Source organism: Ambystoma mexicanum, chromosome 10 (assembly GCF_040938575.1).
Source record: "Ambystoma mexicanum isolate Mex_15411 chromosome 10, UKY_AmexF1_1, whole genome shotgun sequence".
In the NCBI taxonomy this organism is placed as follows: domain Eukaryota; kingdom Metazoa; phylum Chordata; class Amphibia; order Caudata; family Ambystomatidae; genus Ambystoma; species Ambystoma mexicanum.
The window spans coordinates 184,629,729-184,653,942 of NC_090932.1; the positions used below are offsets into that span (position 1 = coordinate 184,629,729).

The 24,214-nt window shown below is 47.0% G+C and overlaps 1 protein-coding gene across 2 annotated transcripts in view; it reads right to left on the reverse strand.

The window, feature by feature from the left end:
* Positions 1–721: 721 nt before the first annotated feature.
* Positions 722–24,214, reverse strand: part of GPAT4 (glycerol-3-phosphate acyltransferase 4) — a 438,091-nt gene continuing 414,598 nt past the window's right edge. For both annotated transcript variants that reach the window (XM_069617681.1, XM_069617680.1), the window contains one exon: positions 722–2,362. In XM_069617681.1, the coding sequence (XP_069473782.1) occupies positions 2,254–2,362 (109 nt within the window). In that variant the 3' untranslated portion in view covers positions 722–2,253. The remainder of the gene's footprint in view (positions 2,363–24,214) is intronic.

A 24,214-nucleotide genomic window follows, 5' to 3' on the forward strand; every position in this document is an offset into this window, starting at 1 on the left:
GCGGAAAGGACAAAAGGAGAACAAAGTGGAAATGAGGGAGATCAAAGAGCAGAGAGAGAAGACTCCGAGCATCTCCCTCACCAAAACCTAGACCATATCCCTTACACACCTGTAACCCTTACCGTAACACAGAATATCCCCACCTCATAATATCAGACCCACAGGCTACATCATATATTTCAGTCCCATCCCAAGTATATTTAGCTCCTGTCTGGAAAGGCCTGCATTACCACTAGGACTTGTTAATCTTTTCTGAGGGCACTGCCTTTTTTTCAGAAAGGCCCTTTTTAAAGCAGGCGAGTTGAAAGTGTCCCATAAGTTTGAATTAATTCCTTACATGACCTGTCCCCCAGCAACTTCGCAGAATACGTTCCTGACAATGCAGAGGTTTGCAGTCTGTTTCTCCACTGTCCTCAACTAAACAAAAAAGCTATCTCAAGAGTGGGCCTGCACATACCTCATTTCTAGGCCACCCTACGTTTTAGCAAACAAACTAATATTTAGGCCAACCACTAAATGGAGAATAATACAAAGTATGAGAATCTAAAATAGAATGACAAGCTGTACAAAATTATCAGCTAGTAGCTCAGGGAGTCCTCATCAATGTAAACATTATTAGGTTAGGAACTGTAAGTGGTAGGATGAAAAGCAGAAGCGCATGAATGTATTTCACATCAATTAGCACCAACACATTTACAATATGGGCACTGTGACACCAAGGGACTTGTTAACATTTGTGTTTATTAGGATGTGTATTCCTTCACATTATAAAAACAAACCAAGATCATGCAGAGAGGGTACGCAGCATTGGAGGGGAGTGAGCAGATAAAGGGGTGTTGTGCGTTAAATCTCAAGTCCATGACATGTCCCCTATGCTCGTTCTCCACCATCACAGTAACAAGACTCCACAGGAGGGTGCACTCCTTTTATCAACACAATTCAGAATCATTCTCACTTGCTCTTCCTGGACAAGGACATGACCAACCAGAGGCACCAAACGCCAAATTCTCATGAAAGCAATAGGCTGTCCTGATCCAATGCAACAAGCCACACAGAGCCTAGCGGCTACATGTGGGCATCTGACAGCTCTTTCCACAGGTAGTTTGCTGTGCACAATTGAAGACACTCTTGCAGAAAGTTTGCTGTGTAGGGACGGGTCTGCCTTGGCAGGCATCGCTTTGTGCATGTAAACACAAGGGTACACACCACAAATAGTGTGTAATAGTGGGGGAAACCTAACCAGACACCTTGATGTACATAGAATGGGGCTCTTTAAAAGGAATTGTGTTGACCTAATTCGTCAAGCCCTGTGCACAAACAGAGCTACACTCACTCTACAAATACACTTTATAACATAGCTCCAGCTCTACTCCATGAGTTTAGTGTACACAGAACTACAGTCTCACACCAAGCCCAAAGTGCATGGACCAGCTCAATGTTCACAAACTGAGTCTCTCACGCGAAGTGAAGTTAATTGTACACAGTGCTCCAGCTTTAGATCACAAAAAGCTCAGCGTACAAAAGTCACATCTTGCTCCACAGGTGTCAGCATACATACAATCCTAGCATACATACAAAGAGCTTTGGTCTTCATTCACAAGAAGCTCAGTATACACTGACCTTCAATCTTTATACACAAGAGGTTCAGTACACAGAGATCAGTTTTCACTCTGTATATTGACAAGTGTACAGGTAGCTCAGTCCCCCTCAGCAAGAAGCTCTGCGGACACAAAGCCCAGATTTTCCTATTCAGAGCTTAGAGTACACAGTGCTTCAGTTTTACTCAAGCAGTTCAGTGATGGTGGGTGTTGTTTATTCCACGTACAGCTCAGTGTACACAGACATCAAGTATGTCTCCACTTGCAGCTCATCTTTCAATCTACAAGAAGTTTGGTGTTTACACACCACTTCGGTCTCTCAAACATCCCAGTATACACCAGGTTATTCTCTTAAGAGTGTATACAGCTCAGGATGTTTCACAGGAAGCCCCAAACGTCGTCCCGAGTAGCACTGTACATGCTCATCAGTGGCCGGTCTCTGCAGTCCCCCTTGCAGAACCTTGTACACAGCATGTCTGATCCTGGAAATTATTTTATAGAACATGAATGGGCAGGTTTGTACTCCCCAGAAAAGTAATTATTATCCGCTAGGTGGCAGAGACCAGCCTTTGAGTCCTACACTCTCTCCAACCGGAGGTGCTGCTGTGGCCCTTCGTCCTGCAGGACAGGCAGAGGCTGCAGCATTGTCAAACAATCAAGAGCGGCTGCGGTCCTCATGGTTTCCAGTGATCATCTTGCTGTAAAGTTTCTGCTGCTCCTCTTTGAAAACTTCCTTCACTTTCTCCCTCTTCAAACCACCATCCCTGTAAAGAGAGCAAAATGGTTTAAATAACAGCACTATGTCTTACAGCCATATCTAGAACATCGATCTAAAACACCATGCATCCCCCTGACCTGCAGTAATTGCAGACCTGGACTTCACACCCTGGACCCTGAAGCATGATGTGCTGTGATTTCAGTACTGCTCTGCCAACGAGGCCCAATCCTGACCTGCTGCAACCTGAGCTATTGGAATACAAGTATTGACACAGAACTAACAATGCACCTCAATCCAGATCTGAATTACCCCCTAATTTTAGTACTGGGGCCCCAAGTACAGCTCTGCCCATGCATTTCAATAGTAACTTGTAGCACATGCTATGGGACTGACACCATGCTAAAACATTCGACTACAGACTTGAAACGCCCTTTAATATTTCAATGGCCAGACTCATACACAGCTTCCACATACTTCAGTGCTAAAATTCATCACTCCCACATTAAAATATACTCCCTCCCACAAATGCACCCCAATATTGGAGTGTAGTACCCAGGTCGGTATCCTAGCATTAGGATTTGCACATAACCTTGCCAAAGCAATGCATCCTGTGCTATTCCAATATTGAGGCCTCCGCACTGCTCTAAAAATGAACCCCAACTTGCAGAACTATTACAATGCTGTTAGGGAGATTAATAATGTTTATGCTTCATCCCCTCTCCTAGTGAGATCCCTCATCCCAATTTGCTGGACTTCTAGACCTTTTTCTTTCTATCCTGAAGGATGGGAGCCTCTCACCACACCCCCCTCATTCATTCTTATTTTGGAACTCTGTTCTGTGTTTTACCTTTCTTATGGAGTCTGCTTTCCTCCATATCTCTTTTAAGGCACCTGTGTTTAAACTTTGCAGCATACAGCACCCTATGTACAGTGTTGCTGTGGACCCCCTGGGTTCTCCTTTCAGACTCTTACTATCCTCAAGTAACTACAGTTTATGTGGGGTGCTAAGGGGAGACCCAGTATCCCCCCTTCTCTCTGCTCTTGTGACTTTTTAGTCACATAGACAACCCTATAATTAAGGCTGGTGGCAGTGGACGTGGTGTATCATCTATTGGTCACTCCCCTGCCCTTTGCCTGTCCGAGTGCCTGAATGGGACCAGTTCCCACTGGGGGGCTGACTGTCCCGATTGGACAGCCAGCCACCCACCCCTTTCTGTAAAATGCTGAGAGTTTACAGAGGAGTGTGTGGAAAAAAACGAAATAAAAGGTGAGGTGAAAGTGAAGTTAACCACTGGAACTGAAGTAAACAAAGCTGAAGACTACCATCAACACCTGCTGACCCTTCTAATCATTGTGAAGCGACCACTGCTGTCTTCACCCCATTTTCTACCTGACAGAGGAGCTCCAAAGAGGAGTCCTTACCTTTGGCTGGTGGGACCAACCAACCCCGAGATGAACTACAAATTGAGCCATCTCCCAAGGGGCTGTGCCTTTCCAGAGCTGCAGACCGCGAATACCATGAGACCTCTGACCCATTTTCAGTGTAACGTCTTTGCGAGGCTGAATCCCTCCAAGACTTTGGTGAGCTCTAGTTGGACCTCCAGAGGCATGATCTGACTCATCTAAGTCCTCTCACCAGGGTACAGGACTTCAGAAGCGAAGAAGATCGACCGGGCGAAAACAGTCCTTTGTTGCTGCTGAGAAAAAGGTGTCAAAATCACTGACCGACCAAGGAGCCCGAAGAAATCTGTGCCAAGGGTCATCTCTCGAGACTGCTGCTGAGACATCCAAATCAGAGTCCTTTCTTTTGTCACCAGACCCGACTAATCAGGAGACCAGGTCCATCGCTGCTGCACAGAGAACCTAGCTACAAGCATTTCTTGTAACCTAAGGTACGGTGGGGTGAAAGATATAACTTACCAAGAAGTCGCTACATAGTGACTGGAGTGCGCAAAGAGGTGTCCAGTGTGTCCACTCTACCTCTGACCCAGGCTTGCCAGTCTGTGTCCCTTTAGGGAGTCCTTTTGCAGGGTCACCCTCGTGTTGAATTGCCAAGTAATGTATCTAAGCGAATAAGAGTATCATGAAGAACTTTTGCTGTTCTGCTGCTGCTTAAGACTTTGAATCTGCTCCTACACGGACTTTCGTATAGTTGGGGATTGGACTTTTAAAGCGTTAGTTTGTCAGAAAGGTGTCTCTTAAATGTTAAGCTCGGCTACTGTGGGATTAACCAACCCTTTTCCTTCCCAAAAGACTTCATCTCATGTGGTTTTGCTAACTAAAAACAATAATGGTATATCTGCCTTAACATGAGTGTGCGGTAGTACGGATAATACAGTAGAACTGTCATTAGTGTCAAACTAACAATTGTACCACGAGCAACAACCTTGGAAGCAATGGCCTTTTGAATTGAAAATTTCTATGTGTGCTGGTTAAGTGAATTAAGTATTAATCTACCTTTGTGTAAATATAATACATTTATATATTTCAATACAACATTTTAAGTGTAAGTGTTTCTTTGGACTATTGGGTTTACTGGGTTCATTGTACTTAACACCAGCTCACATCTTCCTCCTATGATAAGCAGCCTGACTGCTCTTCCACTCTTCCAAGCTTCCTTGAGTAGTAAAGACTTGAGTTGGGGACATGTATGCCAAGGGATAGTTTTATGAAGTCTCACCTCAAGTGGACTTTAGGAAAACTCCCCTAACAAGTGCTAGATGGGATTCACTCAAATCTGCAATGCATCATTTTCTTACCAGCAGCCCCCCTCTGAGATCTCCCCCTTACCCAACTCTCACTTCAAGAAATTCATATTTATCCTGAAGTTGTAAAGACAATCCGACCCAGACACACACTTCTATTTTCCTTTCCTGATGAGCCAGAAAAATAACTACGTGCATTTTTCCATCCTTCATATATAAGCTTTTGAATATCTGTATTTGTATTCATCTTTTTCTTATGCACCACAGTCCGTAGGAATCAGGGCGCGGAGAGGACAAGTTGAAAGAAAGATCAAGCACAAGGAAGACTTAACAGTGTGCTGGGAAGCTTATAGAATGTGGTAATTACTGTGGGACCTGCCTTCCAGCCACACCTTGGAGTGGAACAACCAGCTTCCCAAGCACCTTTGATCTTTTACTGGAAAACGATTGGATTATATATACACTCTAGCCATCCATGGAACAGGTTGGACTCAATGAGTGAGCGCCACTCGACCCCACCCCCGCCCCCCTACCTCCGTCACTGTGACTTTACTCATCAGCCTTCGTCAGTTCTCAGACGGAGATCTGGATTCCAATACTGCAGCTCTGCCACCAAGGGATGCTGGTGCCAGGAAGGATGTATTACTTCCCTATAACAAGCTTCCAGTTCCAGGTATCATAATTTTTGTAACCAAGTGATCTATTGCCTTCTGTAATCGAGGGAGGGTGGTACCAAAACCAGTGGCTCTGTGCCTTGAAAGTTGAAAGCTCCCCAGAACGTGGTGCTCCAGTAGCCATTTCAGTTAAATTCTTTGTGAAAGCTAGTGATATGAGATGCACCCTGCCTCTAAAAACGTATAAATGGATGAAGACTGGTAAGGAATAACTTACTTACCTGTAATCCCGGTTCTCTAGAATTGGTATATTTCATAGAGTCACGTGCTGTTTGAATAGTCCCTGACGTCAGGCTGGGAATCCTCTAACATTAAAGCAGTTTACCTTTACATTTTTAAACTGCTAGTCACTTTTTTTTCTCTATTAAGAGTCATTCTGGGTCATATTGCCCACAGAAAATTAGACCGGTCTCCTTTAGCTACAACCCTGGAGAGCATCTTTAGATTTGGCAGGTGCACGTGATGTGACAGAATGAGCCAAAAGAGGTCAGTGGGAGGGTTGCATGTGAATCTATGAAATATACAAATGCTGGAGAACAGGAGTAACTGGTCGTATGAAGCATATTCCTTCTCCAGCATTGGATTTTTCATAGATTCAAATACTGTGATTATGATTACAAAGCAGTACACACAACCAAATGGGGCGGAGGCACGGCTCAACAGAAGTAACCAACTCACCCCAGGAACATTCACCTCACGCAAACAGGTTGTGAAACACTGCCTGGCCAACCGGGACTCCTCCCTGGGATTTCCCATCCACTCAGTAGAACGTTGTTAAGGTATGTACAGACTGCCATGTGGCCACCCAGCAAATGTCTACCAGGGGAACACCGGACAGGAACGCTGTAGTAGCAGCCAAAGCCCTCGAGTGTGCCCTCAGGTTGCCTAGAAGGGGCAGGTTGTCCATCCGATAACAGTATGAAATACACACTGATAACCATCGTGCAATGGAAGACTCAGGGCCTCATTACAAGTGTGGCGGTCCGAAAACAACGTGCCAGTAATTCCGATTGCGGTCACTCTTTACGGAACACATCACTAAGAGAGGGAAATGCTGGTAACAATGTTCCCGGTAACAGCGTACACTGTTCTACTGTTGTCGATAGCGCAATGAACCGAAATAGCGGGACCCTCGGAAGCAGTGCCAGAAACCCTGGCACCACGGAAATAAGGCAGCATTACGACAGCGGTTTTCCCAGAAACACTTGCAAAAAAATGCCAGTGCCACTGGGAACACTGTGCCAGAAACACCAACACTGCGGAGCAGGCAGTAACCATGCCCAGGTGTGTAGGACCAGGCCACAAGTGCACCCAATGCACCCAGCTGCACACAATGAGCACAAGGACCACACCGACACCACACACACTTCCCAACACAACCATGCTGCCTCGTGTAGCAGTCATGGACCTGGAGGTGTTGCATGCAAGAGTGCAGCTTTATGAGCAGGAGCGGCAACAGTGACCAGGTTAACAGGCAGTTGAGGAGGATAAGGAGAATGCAGATAAAGGCATGCAAGTTGGCCTGGAGTCGTGCACCCATACCCTGCACAAGGGCCACACCCAGCGCCCTGAATGACAGGCAGATTCACACACTATACCGCTTGAAAACAGGGAGACCATCCTGAAACTTGTGGAGCACATCCAGGAAAGCATCAAGAGCATCATAGGCATCTAGAAGGCCATACCATGTTGAAGGTGGTGTCAGTGCTGCACTTTCTTGCCACAGACACATTCCAGCACTCGTCTGCGAGCTGCGTGGCATCTCACAGCCAGTATTTTCAACTGTGCTGGTGCAGGTTCTGGATACCCTCCTGCGCCATGTGTCCCAGCACACTGCCCTACCAACCACACAGGCACAGGTCAACCCACCAAGGTCGCTTCCATGCACTTGCGGGCATGCCTAATGTATTGGGAGCACTGCAGTGCACATATCTATAGACCTTGTGGCTGCCCACGCCACATAGAAGGTGTATAGAAACAGAAAGCTGTACCACTCACTGAATATGCAGGTTGTCTGTGATGCAGACCTGACAATCACGCACTGCTGCGCCCGCTTCCCGAGCTCAACCCTTGACTCCATGGCCCTGCGAAATAGCACCCTTCCGGCGTACATGGCACATTATGGGGACAGCAGACCTGTCTGTTGGGTGATTGAAAGCATCCACACACACCACTTTGCATGTGCACTAGGGCGGGGGAAGGTAGGACGTTAACTGGCATTAGTGCATGGCCCACAGCCACAATGCCAATGCAGGGAAACAATCGGCATGCACAAACGGGTGGCCACAACTGGCATCTATCACGTGTCAACGAATGGACACACCATCACAATCTGTGCACGGACGGACATGCACATGTAATGCACTACAGGTACCAGAATGCATCACTGTCATGTCACAATACCCAGCACATCCCGACTCAGCCCAACCCACTACCACCAACCCATCCTTGGGAGTCAGATCCTGCACACGGCCTGACCAGCATTGCCTGTCACAGGGTGCATCAAGATGAACAAGGGACAGGAGGTGCAAAGACCCAGATGCATGTGACACTCACTCACATCCCTTTATCTATGCACTGTCCAGTCACTTGAATCAAATGGCCCTCCCTGTGTCCCATTCCATGCAGGCGTTTCCGGTTATCCTTTAGTACCATTGCTGATGACCCCTGTGAGAGATCCCCGGACTCACCAGGAAATAGCCTACAATCGCGCTCACATCCAAACATGGACGACAATGAACAGACCTTGTTGAAGGCATGTTTTTTGTGCCTTCGTCGCTCCGGTGGGGCACTTATGTACAGGCCATGAAGATGGTTATGGCCTGTGCTAGGTTTAAGTTACTTACCTGTAAATATTGTTCTCCAGCATGGGTCACATGCTCATGAATATTCGATGTCATCAGACAGACTCCTTGGTTAAAAAAAACAGTTTAACTTTCACTTATAAACTGTATTCCTCCTCTACACCAATCACTGTCCTCTGGGTCATACTGCCCCACCATTCAATGACAGTCCTCTCCCTAAGCCCCTCCTCTGGCAGCCATCATCAGATTTGGTAAGCACGTAAGTGGCAGTATGACCAAGAAGAGCTGCAGAGGGGACGGCGGGAGGGTTCGCATGTGGATCCATGCTAGACCCATGCTGGAAAACAATAGTTACAGGTAACTTAAACCTTCTCCAGCACGCGGTCTGGAATGGATTCACATGCTCATGAATAACAAATACCCAGCAGTACACAATACACAACCACATGAGGTGCCAAGGCTCAACAGAAGCAATCAAATCTTACCTCTGGAATAGGCTCACCTCAAGTGAACAGCTTGCGTAGCACCGCTTGGCCGACACTGGACTCCTTCATGGAATCCCTGTCGACGCAGTAGAACTTCGTGAAGGTGTGCTTGGACCTCCACGTAGCAGTCCTGCAGATGTCCAGAAGGGACACACCAGACAGGAACGTCGTCGTCGTATCGATCGCTATGTTGGAGTATGCTCTCGACCGGCTGCGAAGCGGTCGGTTTGCCAACCGATGACAGTGCGTGATGCAGCCGGAGAGCCATCTTGAAATGGAAGCCTTGGACAAGGCCTTCCCATGGTTCACAGGACTTCCGAAAACTGTGCGTGTCACGTAGAACTTCAGGACACGAGCAACGTCCAGCGAGTGCAAGGCTCACTCCGCCGGTGATAAAGATTTAGAGAAAAGAAAAAGAAAAAAAAAACCAAAGGCTCGTTGAGGTGGGACGACGGAACCTTCATTAAGGAGGGGTGCATACGCAGCACCACCATTGATTCGTGGAAAGTCAGGTACGGTTGCTTACAGGATAAGGCCTGTATCTCACCAACCCTTCTTGCAGAGGTGATGGCCACAAGGAAAGACCTTTTCCACGAGAGGGGCCGGATGCATAGGCTCGAAGCCCCCCCCCCACGACCTCCCTCCCATGAACCTCATCAAAACCATGTTGAGTTCCCTCAAAACAGTCCTTTGAGTAATTCCTTGACTAGCCGGTGGGACCAAAGTGACTATCTTCCTGGAACCTGATTTGCATATGGTCTTTCCCGTTTTGTAATGACTTGGCAGATGAAAAACAATGGACTGGAGGGTTGCCCAGAGCAATGCCAGAGGTTAGGATTTATTCCAAACCTTCCAGCCATCACCTCTTGTTTTGCAGATACCAAATCTGCCTTGGCCACGCTGCGGCGATGGAGTATCATCTTGTATGGGCACTGTCCGAGTGTGTTGATGACTCATAGCAGGAGCGAAAACGGAGGAAACGCGTCCTTCCCACAGGAAGGAGAACGCATCCCCAGGCTCCTCAGCTAGGGGACTCTGCTGGCAAACGTCTGGCACTTTGAGTTTGCCGCCGTCGCGAACAGATCTATCTGGGGCCTTCCCCATTTCTGGCGGCACAGCGCCACAAGTCCTGCGCCTCCTTGGATAGTGCAGGGGATCGAGTGCCCCCCTCGCTTCCTGATGTAGAACATGGTGGTGGTGTTGTCCATGAAGATCCTCACCACCTTACCTTCCCTTTCAAAGACAGAAGGAACGACTTGAGGGCCCAGAACACTGCCCGTAGCTCCAGGATGTTGATATGAAGATCCTTCTCCTCTGGCAGCCACAGGCCTCCGGCGTGATGACGTCTGGTGTGCGCGCCCCTCCTTCCAGGGAGGAGTCCGTGTGACCCTCTCCTGAAATCCTGTGCCTTGGGTGATGTTGGAGAGCGGACGCCCCACCAATCTAATGTCAGATTGAACTCGTAGTTGACTTGTCCGTGAAGCTTCCAGACACCTATATCCAGCGAGCATGCAGGAATCCCCGAAGGGGTCGCATTTTCAGCCTGCAGAGCCGGATGAGGTAGATGCAGGACGACATCATGCCCAGCAACTACTTGATGGCACTCGTTGCACCTTTCCTTGAATGGCTGCTACTCTCTCCTCTGAGGGCGACGCCAGGAAAGACACCATATCGAGTCTGGCTCCTAGGAACAACGCGTTCTGTGATGGCGTTAAGCAGGACTTTGGATAGTTGATGGAGAATCCCAGATCCGCCAGTAGCCCGACGGTCCTCTCCGGGTGTCTGTCGGCCAGCTCCCTCGAGCGGTAGCAAATCAGCCAGTCGTCCAGGTACGGGTATACAAGTATGTCCTGTAGACGCAGATGACAAGATACACAAGTGGGTTTGCTCTGACAACTGGATTTGGGGGGGGTACTCTTTTTTTATTTTTTTATATAGTACCCATTAGGTTATTTAGTCATGACACACGTGTTCAATCATGTGTAATAAAAGTGAAATCTAAACACAAATAGACTTACAGATTGACATCTTCATATAAAGTAAAGGTGCATTTATTCATTTTGCATTTCAACATAAATATTTGGTTTTTTATCTTTGCATTTAAATTTTTAAATTCAAAGAAGTTTTTTGACAAACATAACTCAATTGTGATGCCTAGGAGTTAGAGTCGTGACCACCACCTATTGGTGACAAGTGACAAACAAGTTTAACTTAAGTAAACATATTCCAACCAATGTTCAAAACAGTGTAAAGAGCTATTGGTTTTCTGTAGCCAGGCTTGGGGTGACCTAACACGTGGACTGTAGACGCAGATGGGCTGCCACTGGTGCCAGGCATTTTGTGAACACCCTGTGGGCCTACTTCAAACAGAAAGGCAGAGCATTGAACTGGTAGTGCTGCCCCTGCACCACGAAGCGTAGAAACGTTTGATGCTTCTTGTGAATGGGGACGTGGAAGCAGGTGTCCTCCAGGTAAAACATTATCAAGAAGTCAACTTTTTCCAGTTGGCTGTGCATGTGTTGCAACGTGACCATCCTGAACTTTTGGGACTTTAGGTATTTGTTCAGAGGCCGTAGGTCTACAATGGGCACCCAGCCGGTCTTCTTTCTGACCAGAAAGTATCTGGAATAGACTCTTGAGCACCAGAGCCGTTGGGGAACTAGCTATCTCGCCCCTTTTCGCAGCATGGCCCCTACCTCTTCCAGGAGCTGAGGGATGTGCTGCTCCTGACGGGTAATGGGAGAGATCCACAGACACCTGTGGTTGAAACTCCAGGGAAAGTCCTTTGGCAAGAAAGTCCAGCACCCATCTGTCGGTGGTGATCTTTTCCCACTCGCTGACTAACTTAGTCAGCCGGCCTCCCACCGGGGTGCATGAGTGGGGGCCAGACATCCTGGTCGGTTCAGGCTTGCTTCGGCACTGGTGTCCTGCCCTGCGGACGACGGCAACGCTGTCCGCTGCTAGCGTAGGCCTGGGAAAGGCCTCTGTAGGCTTCCTGAGTTGTGGATCTGGAATGCTGATGGTAAGATGCGGAGAAACCTTTTGAAGACCTGCTAGACTTTCACTTGGAGGAGTGAAAGGAAGAGTGGTGCTGCTGGAGAGTGGCCAGGGAACCGGCCATCTCCATATCTGTTTTGATAGCCTGGAGGGAGTCGACTTTCCCAAATAGATCCTCTCCATCTAAGGACATGTCCAGCACTTTCGCTTGGAGCTCCCGACAGAAATTAGTGGCCTTCATCCAGCCTTGGTGACTAAGGCAGACACTGTTCCCCCATCTGCCAGAAACCCAGTGTCGCTGACGTCCAATACCACTGTGATGGCGTGATCAGACACTACTTTCCCTTACTGGAAGAGAGCGACTGCCTGCATCTTCTTATCATTGGGGAGGAACTCCAGAATAGACCCCAGCTTGTACCAGAACTCCCTGTCGTACCTTGCTAGGGATGCCAGTGCATTGGAAGCCTCGATAGTGGACGCTACGGTGTAAAACCTGGCTGTTCTCACAAGACCTCCAAATGTAACTTAATTTGTGCTAGATATATCGCAGTAGACAAAAAGTATGCACCACTTACTTTACTATTTCTAGTAACCATTACCTGTAAATAAAGCATTAAATGAGAAAGTTAATTAACTAATGCACTCAATGTAATCAAAGTACCTATTGCACCTTCTTGCCTGTAACCTGCTGTAAACTAAGTTTTCCATGTAACCAGCACCCAGATGCCCCCGGGTTCGGTGCGCTTAACAAATGTCAAAAATTTAAATAAAATAAATCACCTTCCTACCCATGGAGTCCATCCTCTTTCCCTCGCTTTCCCGAATGACCGAAGACTAGGACGGTTTGGTCGATCGTTTCCTCACGGCCGCAGATACTACTGAATCCAGCGATGGCTGCGCCCTCAGGCACCTTGGTGCGGAGTCCAGCAACCAGTATTTCTTCTCCACCCTATCCCATTTTGATGGAGCCATGCAAGGGTTCTTCATGAGGACCAGGGCCTCTTCCCAAACATCGTCCAGAAGGGGCACTGCCATGATACGTCTTCCTCTTGGCCTTGCGCTTCTGGTACAAGAAGCCCTCCTTCTTGGTTTACTAGGGCACAAGCAGGAATAGGTCAGAGGCTCTGGAGATCATGGAGTGGAACAATCCCACCTCATCCGGTGGGGACACCCTATGTGGAGCATCCAAATGCAGAGATTCGCCGTCAGCTGTGACGATATCCTAGTCATTAGTCATTATGGCTGTATACGTACCTGTCTGTGGGTCTACTGGGGGAGAAGGGACCCGACGTGGTGGCAGTTTGAAATGGGGGCGTCGGATGAAGCTTCATCTTCTTCGTTGGAGGCCGATCAGGGACCTGGAGGACCACAGGTGCCAGAGCCAGAGGCATCTTCATATGGATCTCTGCCACCAAGGTGTGCAGGTTCGACGGAATAGCCAAGGAAACATCCCTCGGCTGAGATGGCAGAACAGGAAAACTAGGCCCTGCGCCGTCCTCTTCAACAGCCTTGTTGACTACGTGTAAGGAATCCTGGTCTTCATCATCCGTGGACGAGACCTCCATGTATGTTTTTTCAAAACAAAAAAACATACAAATAGCTCGGACAGCAGACTCGGGGACTCCCAACACTGAAGCGTGCGGTAAAAAATCTCAAGATGGCTGCCAGAAGAGGGGTTTAGGGAGAGGACCGTCATTGGATGGGGGCAGTATGACCCAGAGGACAGTGGCTGAGTTTAGAGGACAAATACAGTTTTTAAGTGAAAGGGAAACTTTTTTCTTTTACCGAGGATTCCCAGCCTGATGACGGGGGAATATTCATGAGCATTTGAATCCATGCCAGACCTATGCTGGAGAATATGTGAATCAGGCGGAACATACCCGTGCCCCCGGACATGGACATTCCTCCAGCGGATGCGTAGGACAATGGTGACAGGGATGCAGCTGTACACATGTAACATCAAGGCATGGATGGGCATGCGGATACGTCTTCCTCTGAGGAAGACAAATACTGTATCTATAGCAACAGAGTCCTCCAGTTCTCTTGGGGCCGTTCTGCTCCCAGGTGATCCTCCCGAGTAATGCACCCTCCGTTGCCCACCCAGGGTCAGGATCAGGAAGCGGCTGCCTTCAAAATTAACTTCAACCTCTTCTCGGAAGGTGTGGCGGCACATGAAAGCATGTTCAGAGGTGATCCTAAGAACCGTATGCTCTGTGAACTTTGCAAAGTCTTACTTAACTCCATTTCAGAGAAACATAGTGACGTCAAGCAGATTTTAGTACACACTCCGGTGCCCTGCAGATGACCTGGGATAAGTTTGATTGCTCCATTTGTAAGGATGGATTGCACCTCCTGCAGGAGTAACTGTAGGCGGTTTTCCACCTTTGGGACGGGAGGTATGAAGGGGCGCAGTGAACTCTAGAATGTGGCTGTGTTGAATGATGGATAACACCCCTTTGTCCGTAGTGGACTCCCACTACATGGCAAAGTCAAAAAATCACCCTCTTCCCTCTTTACTGAGGAGTAGAATTGGGGAGTGGGAGGCGGAGCCTGGCCCGACCCGTTTTGGAACCTGGCTTCTGGTGGAAGAACTGCGTTGATGCTGGTTTCCACCATAGGCCTGTGATCTCCCTTTGTAACCCTGTTAGGTGTGGCCAAAGAGCAACATCTGTGGACGATAAGAGGATCTTTACTCCCACTAAGTTCAATTAAACTGGGATCTGCTAGAGAGAAAGGACTGGCATCGTTGTTCTAGAGTCCCTAATGAACGAGCAGTGACAGCCTGGATGGCTTGGAGGGTCTCATCCACCTTTTTGCCTAACAAGTCCACGCCATCGAACGGCATGCCCACCACCTTGGACTGCACTTCAGGCTGGAAGTTGGTGGCTTTGAGCCAACCTTAAACGGATGGTCTAGTAAAAAATTTTATTTCAAAAATAGATAGGCCACATAAAAAAAAAAAAAATACTAGCATCCTCCGTTTTAAAACTTCCTATGTAAAATTTTGAGCTATTCAAGCTCAAAATTCGAAAAAAAAGCAAGTACAGGGGCGCAGCCATTTTGTGAAATGGAGGCCCTCCTGTGCTGGCTTTTGCGGCACTAATGAAGGAAAAGCCAGCCAGCTGTAGTAAACAAAGTCTACCGCTGGGTGGCTTTCCCTTCATTAGTGCCGGGACTCGGAGGACGCAGACCGGAGACCAGAGCAGGAAAGCTGCAGCTGAATCTCGGTAAGTGCTATTTATTTTTTTTACAAAAAATAAGCACTAGCTGAGGTTTTTTTTCTAAGTTGGAGGAGCCTGGAAAACTTAGAAATAAAACCGCAGCTTTAAAAACGTATTTATGTTTGCGGTCGCTTTTGAAGCGACCACAAACATAAATACAACGTTATTGTGTTGGAAAACGCTGTGGTTTTTCTTTCCAAGTTTCTCAGGAGCCTGAGAAACTCGGAAAGAAAAACTGCTGCGTTTTCCAACACAACGGCGTTGTGTCTGCCTGAATCTGCTTTACCATTTGGGGCATTGCGGAAAACAACGGCGTTGTGTCTGCCTGAATCTGCTTTCCCATTTGGGGCTCTCGGGCTCCCCACGGGGACCCCGAGAGCCCCAAATGGGAAATCAGCTGCAGGTAGAAACACTACGCGGCATGTAAACATAACAAATGGTAAAGCAGATTCAGGCAGACACAACGCGGTTGTGTTGGAAAACGCTGCAGTTTTTCTTTCTGAGTTTCTGTATTTATGTTTGCGGTCGCTTCAAAAGCGACCGCAAACATAAATACAACGTTTTTAAAGCTGCGGTTTTATTTGTAAGTTTTCCGGGCTCCTCCAGCCCGGAAAACTTAGAAAAAAAAACGCAGCTAGTGCTTATTTTTTGTAAAAAAAAATAAATAGCACTTACCGAGATTCAGCTGCAGCTTTCCTGCTCTGGTCTCCGGTCCGCGTCCTCCGAGTCCCGGCACTAATGAAGGGAAAGCCACCCAGCGGTAGACTTTGTTTACTACAGCTGGCTGGCTTTTCCTTCATTAGTGCCGCAAAAGCAAAAGCCAGCACAGGAGGGCCTCCATTTCACAAAATGGCAGCGCCCCTGTGCTTGCTTCTTCGAATTTTGAGCTTGAATAGCTCAAAATTTTACATAGGAAGTTTTAAAACGGAGGATGCTAGTATTTTTTTTTATGTGGCCTATCTATTTTTTAAATAAAATGTTTTACTAGACCATCCCTTTAATAGCTCAACACAGCTCTGTTGCCCATCTGGCGGAATCCGGTGTCTGCGTTGTCCACAGCAATGATAATTGCATAATCGGACACCGTCTCGGTAGAGTCACGCCTTCGATAAAGGAAACCCTCCTTTTCCTATAGGTGAAGAACAAACAGTTACACTGCCCGAGACATGCGTGAATGAAAAGAATTTCATAGGGAGGCAGACCTGCCAACTCAGCATCTCCTGGCACCATGTCATCGAACTCAGTCAAGGCGGTGTGTGGAGAGCCATCAGTAGGAGAGTCATCAACACCAGACGGTATCAGGGAGATTGGCTGGCGGGGGAGAGATGCCGTCTAGATGGTGGCGGAGGAACTAGGGCTTGTTTCACAGAAAAAGCATGAGGTGCTGAAGGAGGTCAAGAAGGAGCAGAAAGACGTTGCTGAAGCTTCAAGACCAGAGTCTGCAGTGTGGAAAAGAGATATCCATGCATACATCCTGGGAGCCTGAAGGAGTAGGGACTTTAACTGCTCTTGAAGGGGTGTTTGGTTGAACAGGTGTCTGCTTGGGACTTGCACTATGAGTGAGTTCCAACAGGAACATATTTAGGTGCGTTACGCTCACCTGGTCTCTGCAGAGGTGTTGGGGCATGGTTGCAGCCCTTCCGGGAATTAGATCACCCCAGTCAGGCCTCTCCCTCTGCAGATAAGCTATGAGCGGCGCCAATTGATGACACTGCTCCTGCGTGGGTATGAGAGAATGTGAGTGTGCTGAATTGTGACTATTGTACCTCTCAAACTCTTCTCCCAAGGTGTGGTTTCTGTGAGCATGTACCAGCCCATAAGGCTCACCCGTTAATTATTGATAAGCTATCCATCATGCTACTTCGAGCAGGGGTGCTTGTCGATGGGACCTAGTTCCTTCACTGATCCCCGGTAAGAAATAGCCCAGTCCAGCTGTGACTACGCTTCTCCTGTTTGGTAGTAAGTGTCTCTCAATGTCTCTTTCTCTTTCTGTTTACTCTTTGTCTCTTCTTGTTTTAATGTCTTTGTATAATTGCTCCCAATATTGTTGTCAATTCCTGAATAGTGTTTCTCTTCAGTTTTCTTCCCAATAGGTGGAAATGCAGCCCAAAAGCAGCTGTGTGGCGCGGGACACGGCCGGATGGAAGACGGCTGAAACCGCAATGTCCGACAGCAGCTAACTGATGGTTTAAGGAAAAGCGTGAGGTTTGGTGGTAGCGCAACCAAACAATTTCTTTTAATTGTCTAACCTTGTCTTTCGTTTTTCCTTGCAGGTACTGCTGTCGCGGACGAAACGCGTCGTGCTGCGGTGCCAAGATGAAGATTTCAGCGTTCCGGAAGGTTTGAAGATGAGCTGCGGTGCCAAGATGAAGATGTTAACATTCCGGAAGATTTGAAGATGAATGCCAGGATCAACAAAGATGCGCACAGGTGGGAGCAGGTTTTCCCAGGTGGTAAGTATGATGGCAGGAAGCAGGATTTCCAAAGGTCCCTGGCGGCGGTGAGAGTTCCGCTGCAAGGAAGTGCAGAATAACACGAAGCGTCTGCCTCAGGGATAAGAGCAGCTTATATAGCTGCGATCGTGGGCACGCCCACTAGGCTTGGCTTGCCTGCCACACCCTGCCACTCCTAGAGTCAGCACGTGCAAGGCAACCCAATAGCAGCAGCCACACCCTAGAGTACACGTGGGGCTGCTTTAGTGAATGGAAGTTCCCATGTTAAATGCACTTTGCACCCAAAATGAGGTGCTATGTCCATAATAAAAGCATTCTTGTCCCAAATAAATGTTCTTGCTTACTGTTATTCATGAGCCTGGCACCAAGACTGTGTCCATCTGGGGCCCCTGTGTATGTGGCCCTTTAAAGTTTGCATTCCTGGCCCGATGACCATGACACGTGGGAGTACACCACAGTTACCGACTGGGAAAAAAAACTTCAATGTCCATGTCAGACTCAGCCCCATGTTGCAACAGTTTTTCAAAGGGGGGAGGGGGAGGTCAAAGTGGGGCCGGGGACCGCAGGTTGCATTTTATAGGGTCAGTGAGAATAGTAGCTGTGCATGAACGGGCCTAAGGAGGAACAACAGCGCCGCCTAGGACTCTGGATCTCCTGCAACCTCTCTCAGAACCGTAGATGGAGACCCAAGTCTTGATGCAGAGGAGGTGCTCCGCAGGATGGATTTGGTGGTCGAGGGAGTCAATAATCCCCAACAGTCGACCAGGTGGTCGTCGATTGAATGATTTGGCCGTCTCTTAAGCAGAATTGGGCCATCCGGGGGTTGCCGATGTGGTCGGCGACAAGGATAATGTGGACTGGGCAGTCTTCAGCATGGACGAGTGTCTCTTCTCAGAAGTAGAGGGCTTTGTTGCAGAGGACGCTGCGGATGCGGCAGCTGTCACCAAAGTGACCGTAGTCATGGAGGACGTCAACTGAGTCGTTGACGATTGAGCAGGCAGATCATGCAAACCATGTCCCCTTTGTGCTTTCTTCCCCGGGAAGATTCTTCATGGGACCGCAACCTCTTTTTGACGAGAGTGCACTCAAGGGATCTGCTGGGTCTTTCCGAAGCATAAATGCGAACAGAGGTCAAGTCAGATGCCCAGACACAGTCATCCAAGCATGCAACTAACCTCCTGTGGCGATCCTTACAGGTCTAGGAGGAGAAAGACTGACAGATGGAACAGTCATTCAGGTCATGATCCAGATACAGACAATAGAGGCATTCTTCATGAAAATCCTCGACAGACACGTTCTTGAGGAGACAAGTCAAGCAAGTCTTACACAAGAGTGTCTGCCATGACGTCCCAGTCAGACTCTTGAAGGCCTCAATAGATGGAAGCAGGATCAGACTGAATGGGCCAAATTTCCACACCAGCCGGCGAGGAGACGATTCAGCACTTAACCAAGAAAGAATCTTGAAGCGAAAATGAAGAAAAGTCGACAAAATCGTTGAAGAGTGAACAGAGATTTTTCAAGGACTCTTGACAAATCTGGAATCTGTCATTGCTCCACAGGGGCGAGCCACCCCTTTTGAGGCTAGGGAGACGAGCCGCTCAGCAAGACCCTGCCAAGGGGCCTCAGCAAGTTGGACCTCATTGGGAGCGACTCCCCACCCTGGGACAGACTCCCATTCCAATAAGGAACTCCCGGTCCAGAACACATTATCCGCCTACAAGGGAATTGGAAAAACTGTTACTTCTGTTTTAAACTCTCCCAATAGCGAAGTTTCTTCAAACTCTTGGGCTTTAGGTAATGCTGGGTCTCGCCTGAACACAGTTAGAGAGGAACGACGCACCCCTTTTGTTTGTAATGGCGTACATAAAGGCACCACAAACTTGGAAGCAGTTAGAGAATCCTACGCAGAGGCAAGCCTCTGATGGGAAGACATCCTGGAGGGGCAGAGCCACGTTAGACCACAGAACAAGCGGTAGCACAGAGCACAAACAAAACGCTTGCAAGACGCTGGAAGGCTGGCGTCCTGACCAACAAAGAAGCCTGGGTCAAGAAGGGGGTGGTAACAACGATATCGCATGATCGCGCGACAACAGAGAAGCACTGGTGGGCCTGGGGCCCGCTAACTGATGCAGAGTCCATACTGCAGCAGAGAGACAGGATTCCAGAGCTCTGCATGGGAAGTGCATTAGCTGCCAAGCAGCAGATGGGAAGCAAACGCTGCAGAGCGGGGCGAACAGTGATTTGAGGCTGGTAAAACCACAAGAGCTACAGGAGTCCCAGAAACCCAAGCAGGCAGACGCCCTCCCATAACCAAGCTAAAACAAGTCTATTCAAGAGCTATAGGGCTTTGGAGAGCCTTTTAGAAACTGAGACACTAATATTTGAGGCTGGAGAAATCACAAGGGTTACGGGAGCCAGAGAACCCCGAACGGGCAGGCGTCCTACTGAAACAGTTATAAAAGAAGCCTATATGAAGGCCAGAGGGCTTTGGAGAGCCCCAGGAAACAGAGGCAGTAACATTCCAGTATGGGGAAGACACAAGGGTTTATCGGGGCCACGAAAGCCTGAACAGGCAGACACCCCACTGAAGTAAGCCTATCTGTAGGCCAGAGGACCTTGGGAAGCCTAGGAAACACAAACTATAACAAACCGAAGTGGAGAGACTGAGAACCTGGAGGGTTCCAGACAGTCCAAGTACAAAACAAGAACATTGTAGAGCAGCAATCGAGAAATAGTGGAATTGTATTACGAAAACCTTTTCTTCCTGTAGAGGGGGAGCACATGGAATTAAGATTTGGCTTACAAAAACCTGCTGAGAAGTTCAGATCTGTATTGCGAACAATTGATGAACTATTAAAAACTAACTGGAGAAAGAGGTCCAAGTGACTGGGCCAGGCAGAAGCCAAGGACAGAGGCTATTGTTCAGACCTCCTTTTTTGTTGTTTATTTTCCTAAGTGGTAGGGTCAGTTAGATAATAGGCTTTGGACTAAGGACCATTTCTTTTGGACTTTGATGAGCACTCTTACTATTAATTGGATTTGGCACAGAACTTCCCTCATAGCCATAGGACTAGATAGGCATTTTCTTTTATTTAAATAAACATCCTTAAAACCTTGCACTTGTTAGTCAGACTCCTGATTGTGGCTCACCACAAAACTCCCCCAACACTCAATGTGTGGTAAAAAAAAAAACTGAAGATGGTTTCCTGGGTTGGAGCTAAGGGAGACCTGTCTAATAGGCTGTGGGCAATATGACCCAGAATGACTAATGGAGAAATAAAGTGTCAGAAGTTTCAAAATGTAAAGGTAAATGGCTTTAGTGTTACAGAGGATTCCCAGCCTAATGACGGTAAACATTCAAACAGCATGTGAACATATGAAGGATCCAATGCTGGATAAAGTAAAGCTATAGAAATCTACCCCATGATGCACAACTACCGCTACAATTAAGTAACACTTCCAGCATCAGGTCTTCCGCATAGTCAGTCCCAAACATATCAACATACAGCATCACAGAAAACTGGAGGAGACTTCAATAAGGGAATCGGCCAAAATGACGGAATCCATTTTACCTACCGCACCAAAAGACCTAAAATACATAACACCAAAAGTTCGAACTACAAAATGTTTGAACCTTTTGTGGTATGTATATTTTGGTGGGGTAGGTAAAAAAAGAAAAAAAAAACAAAGGCTGCAGGGGTTGCGGCGGTGTCCCTCGCAACACCCCTCTAACCATACTACACAGTAAAGTGAGCAGGGTTGCGGTGACACCCCCACAGCTGCCCAAATAAATAATAAAAAGTAGGGGGGGTGCGAGTGTGTTGGGGGTGTGGGCGGGGGGGAGGGTGTGGACAGGTGTTAGGTTTTGGGGTTGTTTTACAAGGAATGTCTGCATGGGAAATGTACAAACATTTATGTATATCGTACATTTCTCATGCGGTCATTTCTGTGGCGGACCTTTCTGTCACAGTAAAACAACCCCAATTCTTTATAAGCAACCTGCTACTTACTGTTCGGAGGATTAGCCGAACATTTATGTAAAGGGAACAAAAAACAACAATCTGTACCTTTCAGGCACCCCCAGGGATGAAAATATGCAGAGTTACATCGTTAGTGAGGATTTGGATGAGGACTTACTAGGTTGGGGGGCAGGTGAAGAGTTTGGTGAATTAATCGGGGTAAGCAAATTCCAGTGACTCATGTCACAGATTTACTTTCAACCCAACATTTACAGGCCCTGCTTTACCATGTCATGTAGTGGTTGGATTCAGAATGCATATTTATATTTTCATAATTATTCATTCTAGGCTTAGACAGTGCATTCATGCAGTCCAACCCTCACAGAATTTCGATTGAGCACTCAAACCACACCTTGGCAACAACGTTAGATTGCATTGTATGCCAAAGCCAATCTTCTGATGGTATGATTGCTTGGTATTAGGATATTCGTTTAGACGCTTGGGGAACATGACTGGGTCACATACAAATCTAGACTATACAAGAAGCAAAACTATTCTAGGTAAGATACTTCATTCTTCTGCTGTAGCAGAACGCCTTTGAACTTCATGCGATGCATAAAATACCAGTACACCATTCACATGGAAAATGAGGTAAACGTTAAATGAGTTTGTTCCAAGTAATGGGACATCCAAAATCTCAAGTGCAGCATTATAAATGGCTGGATGGCACCCCATGAAGCTACCAAACAGGTTTTCTGGAAAATGTTGCCTAAAAAGTGTCACTGTAACTGCTTTTCTTTTACAAGAAAACTATTAAACACAATGACTATGCTTTTTTGCCTGCTGGCTGGAAAATTCCTTGCCAATGCAGACTTAGCAATGGTTGCTTTAGAAGAACAAGTTACGCACTTCTTGGGTAACATTGGTTCTGATGAATACAAGGCCTCCCACGGAGATTACTAATCTTTGAAATGTTCCAAAACCCTCCTCACAGTGTTGGAAAGAACTGATTTCCACTGCTAGTACCACGCATGGTGCAAATCAGGATCTCCTCCAGAGAACTCACAACTGGACCATAGATCATAAGGTTCTGCCTTAATGCCTCTAAAAGGCCTGCAGGCTTTTGGCGCGTTATAAGGATATAAATAAATAAATAAAAATGGAGACTATTTTCTTTGGGATCCCAATCCCAGCAACACTACCTTGCAAATAGCCACCCCTCAAGGGTAAGGCACCCATTCCGTCAGACCAGGTTAAGAATCTAGGTATAATTTTCAATACTAAATTCTCACTACAACCATAAATACACTTGATAGCCCAAATACCTCACTTCCAGCTCAGCATCCTTAGAATTGGACCCTACTCTCAAATGACACCGAAAATTGAGGTGACCAGCCCACTTGACCTCTTCTCTTCTGTTGAAATAATTTATCTAGGACAAAACAAAATCCAACTAAAGCAACTGAAATTAAATTTACAATAAATAAAGCAGCTAGAATTATTTTGGGTCTCAAGCACTGGGACCACATCTCACCTGACCTGAACAACCTTAAATGGCTCAGTGTTCCAAAGAGAATAACAAGCAAAAATCAACTGTATTACTTTTCAATCCTCCACAAAATTGCTCCCAAATATCTGAACTGGTACATTAACAAATATGTACAAGACTGCTATGACCATCACAGCGTAACAACCTAACTGCTCCTAGGTTCAAAAGACTGCAACACAGAGGGAGATCTCTTGCAGTATTAGGTCAGAAAGTCTTGCACAACCTCCTCAAACGTTGAAAACCAAAATATACCTTATGAGGGTCAAAAGGGATGTGAAGATCTGGCTCTGTGAAAAGAGGCGCCAACTCGGAGATGAATGCATACACACTTCAGCCTTAAGAATCGCACTTCCGTTCTACGCCCACATTGACATTGCTGGATAACCTAGATTTTGCCTGAATTGGCCTGCCAAAGGTTGTAAAAGGAGTGTTTACGTCGACTTGTTCAACACTGGTTTTAAAATTAAATAACCTGCAAGCACCAGCATTTCCATAACCCAACCAACGGGGCCTTAGCAAATGCATCAACCACATTATTTAACTCAACTGTTAGATGAGATCTCTAATAATGACCAAGTAAGCACAGTACTTGGATATGTAACCTCAGACCATGCTTCCCATTACTTGCATGTATGGCACGGTTTACTGTGATTTTATTGCTGAAATGACATTGATGTACAATTACAAAGTGCAATAAATATTGCAAGAAAATATATCGACATGCCAGCTACATTGCCCATTGTAAAAATACCTTTTTTCGGATGGGGACCACCTGAAACCCCTTAGCCATCCTCGTCTCCCTCCCCTTTATCCCATTTTTTTTAACACCTAAAACTCACCTCTATCATTACACTTTGCCTTTATTTCAATATTTGTTCTGCCGGTAGGTATTTTATTACCCACTATTCATTGTAGCAATATTTTGTCATGTTTGTAAATTCAGTCGTTATTTCCTGCAATATTATCACTGGATACCATATGGCACACCTTTGTATTGTACTCAATGTCCCGTTTTGTGGTTCTCTGCGCATAATAAAACTCCATAATAAAC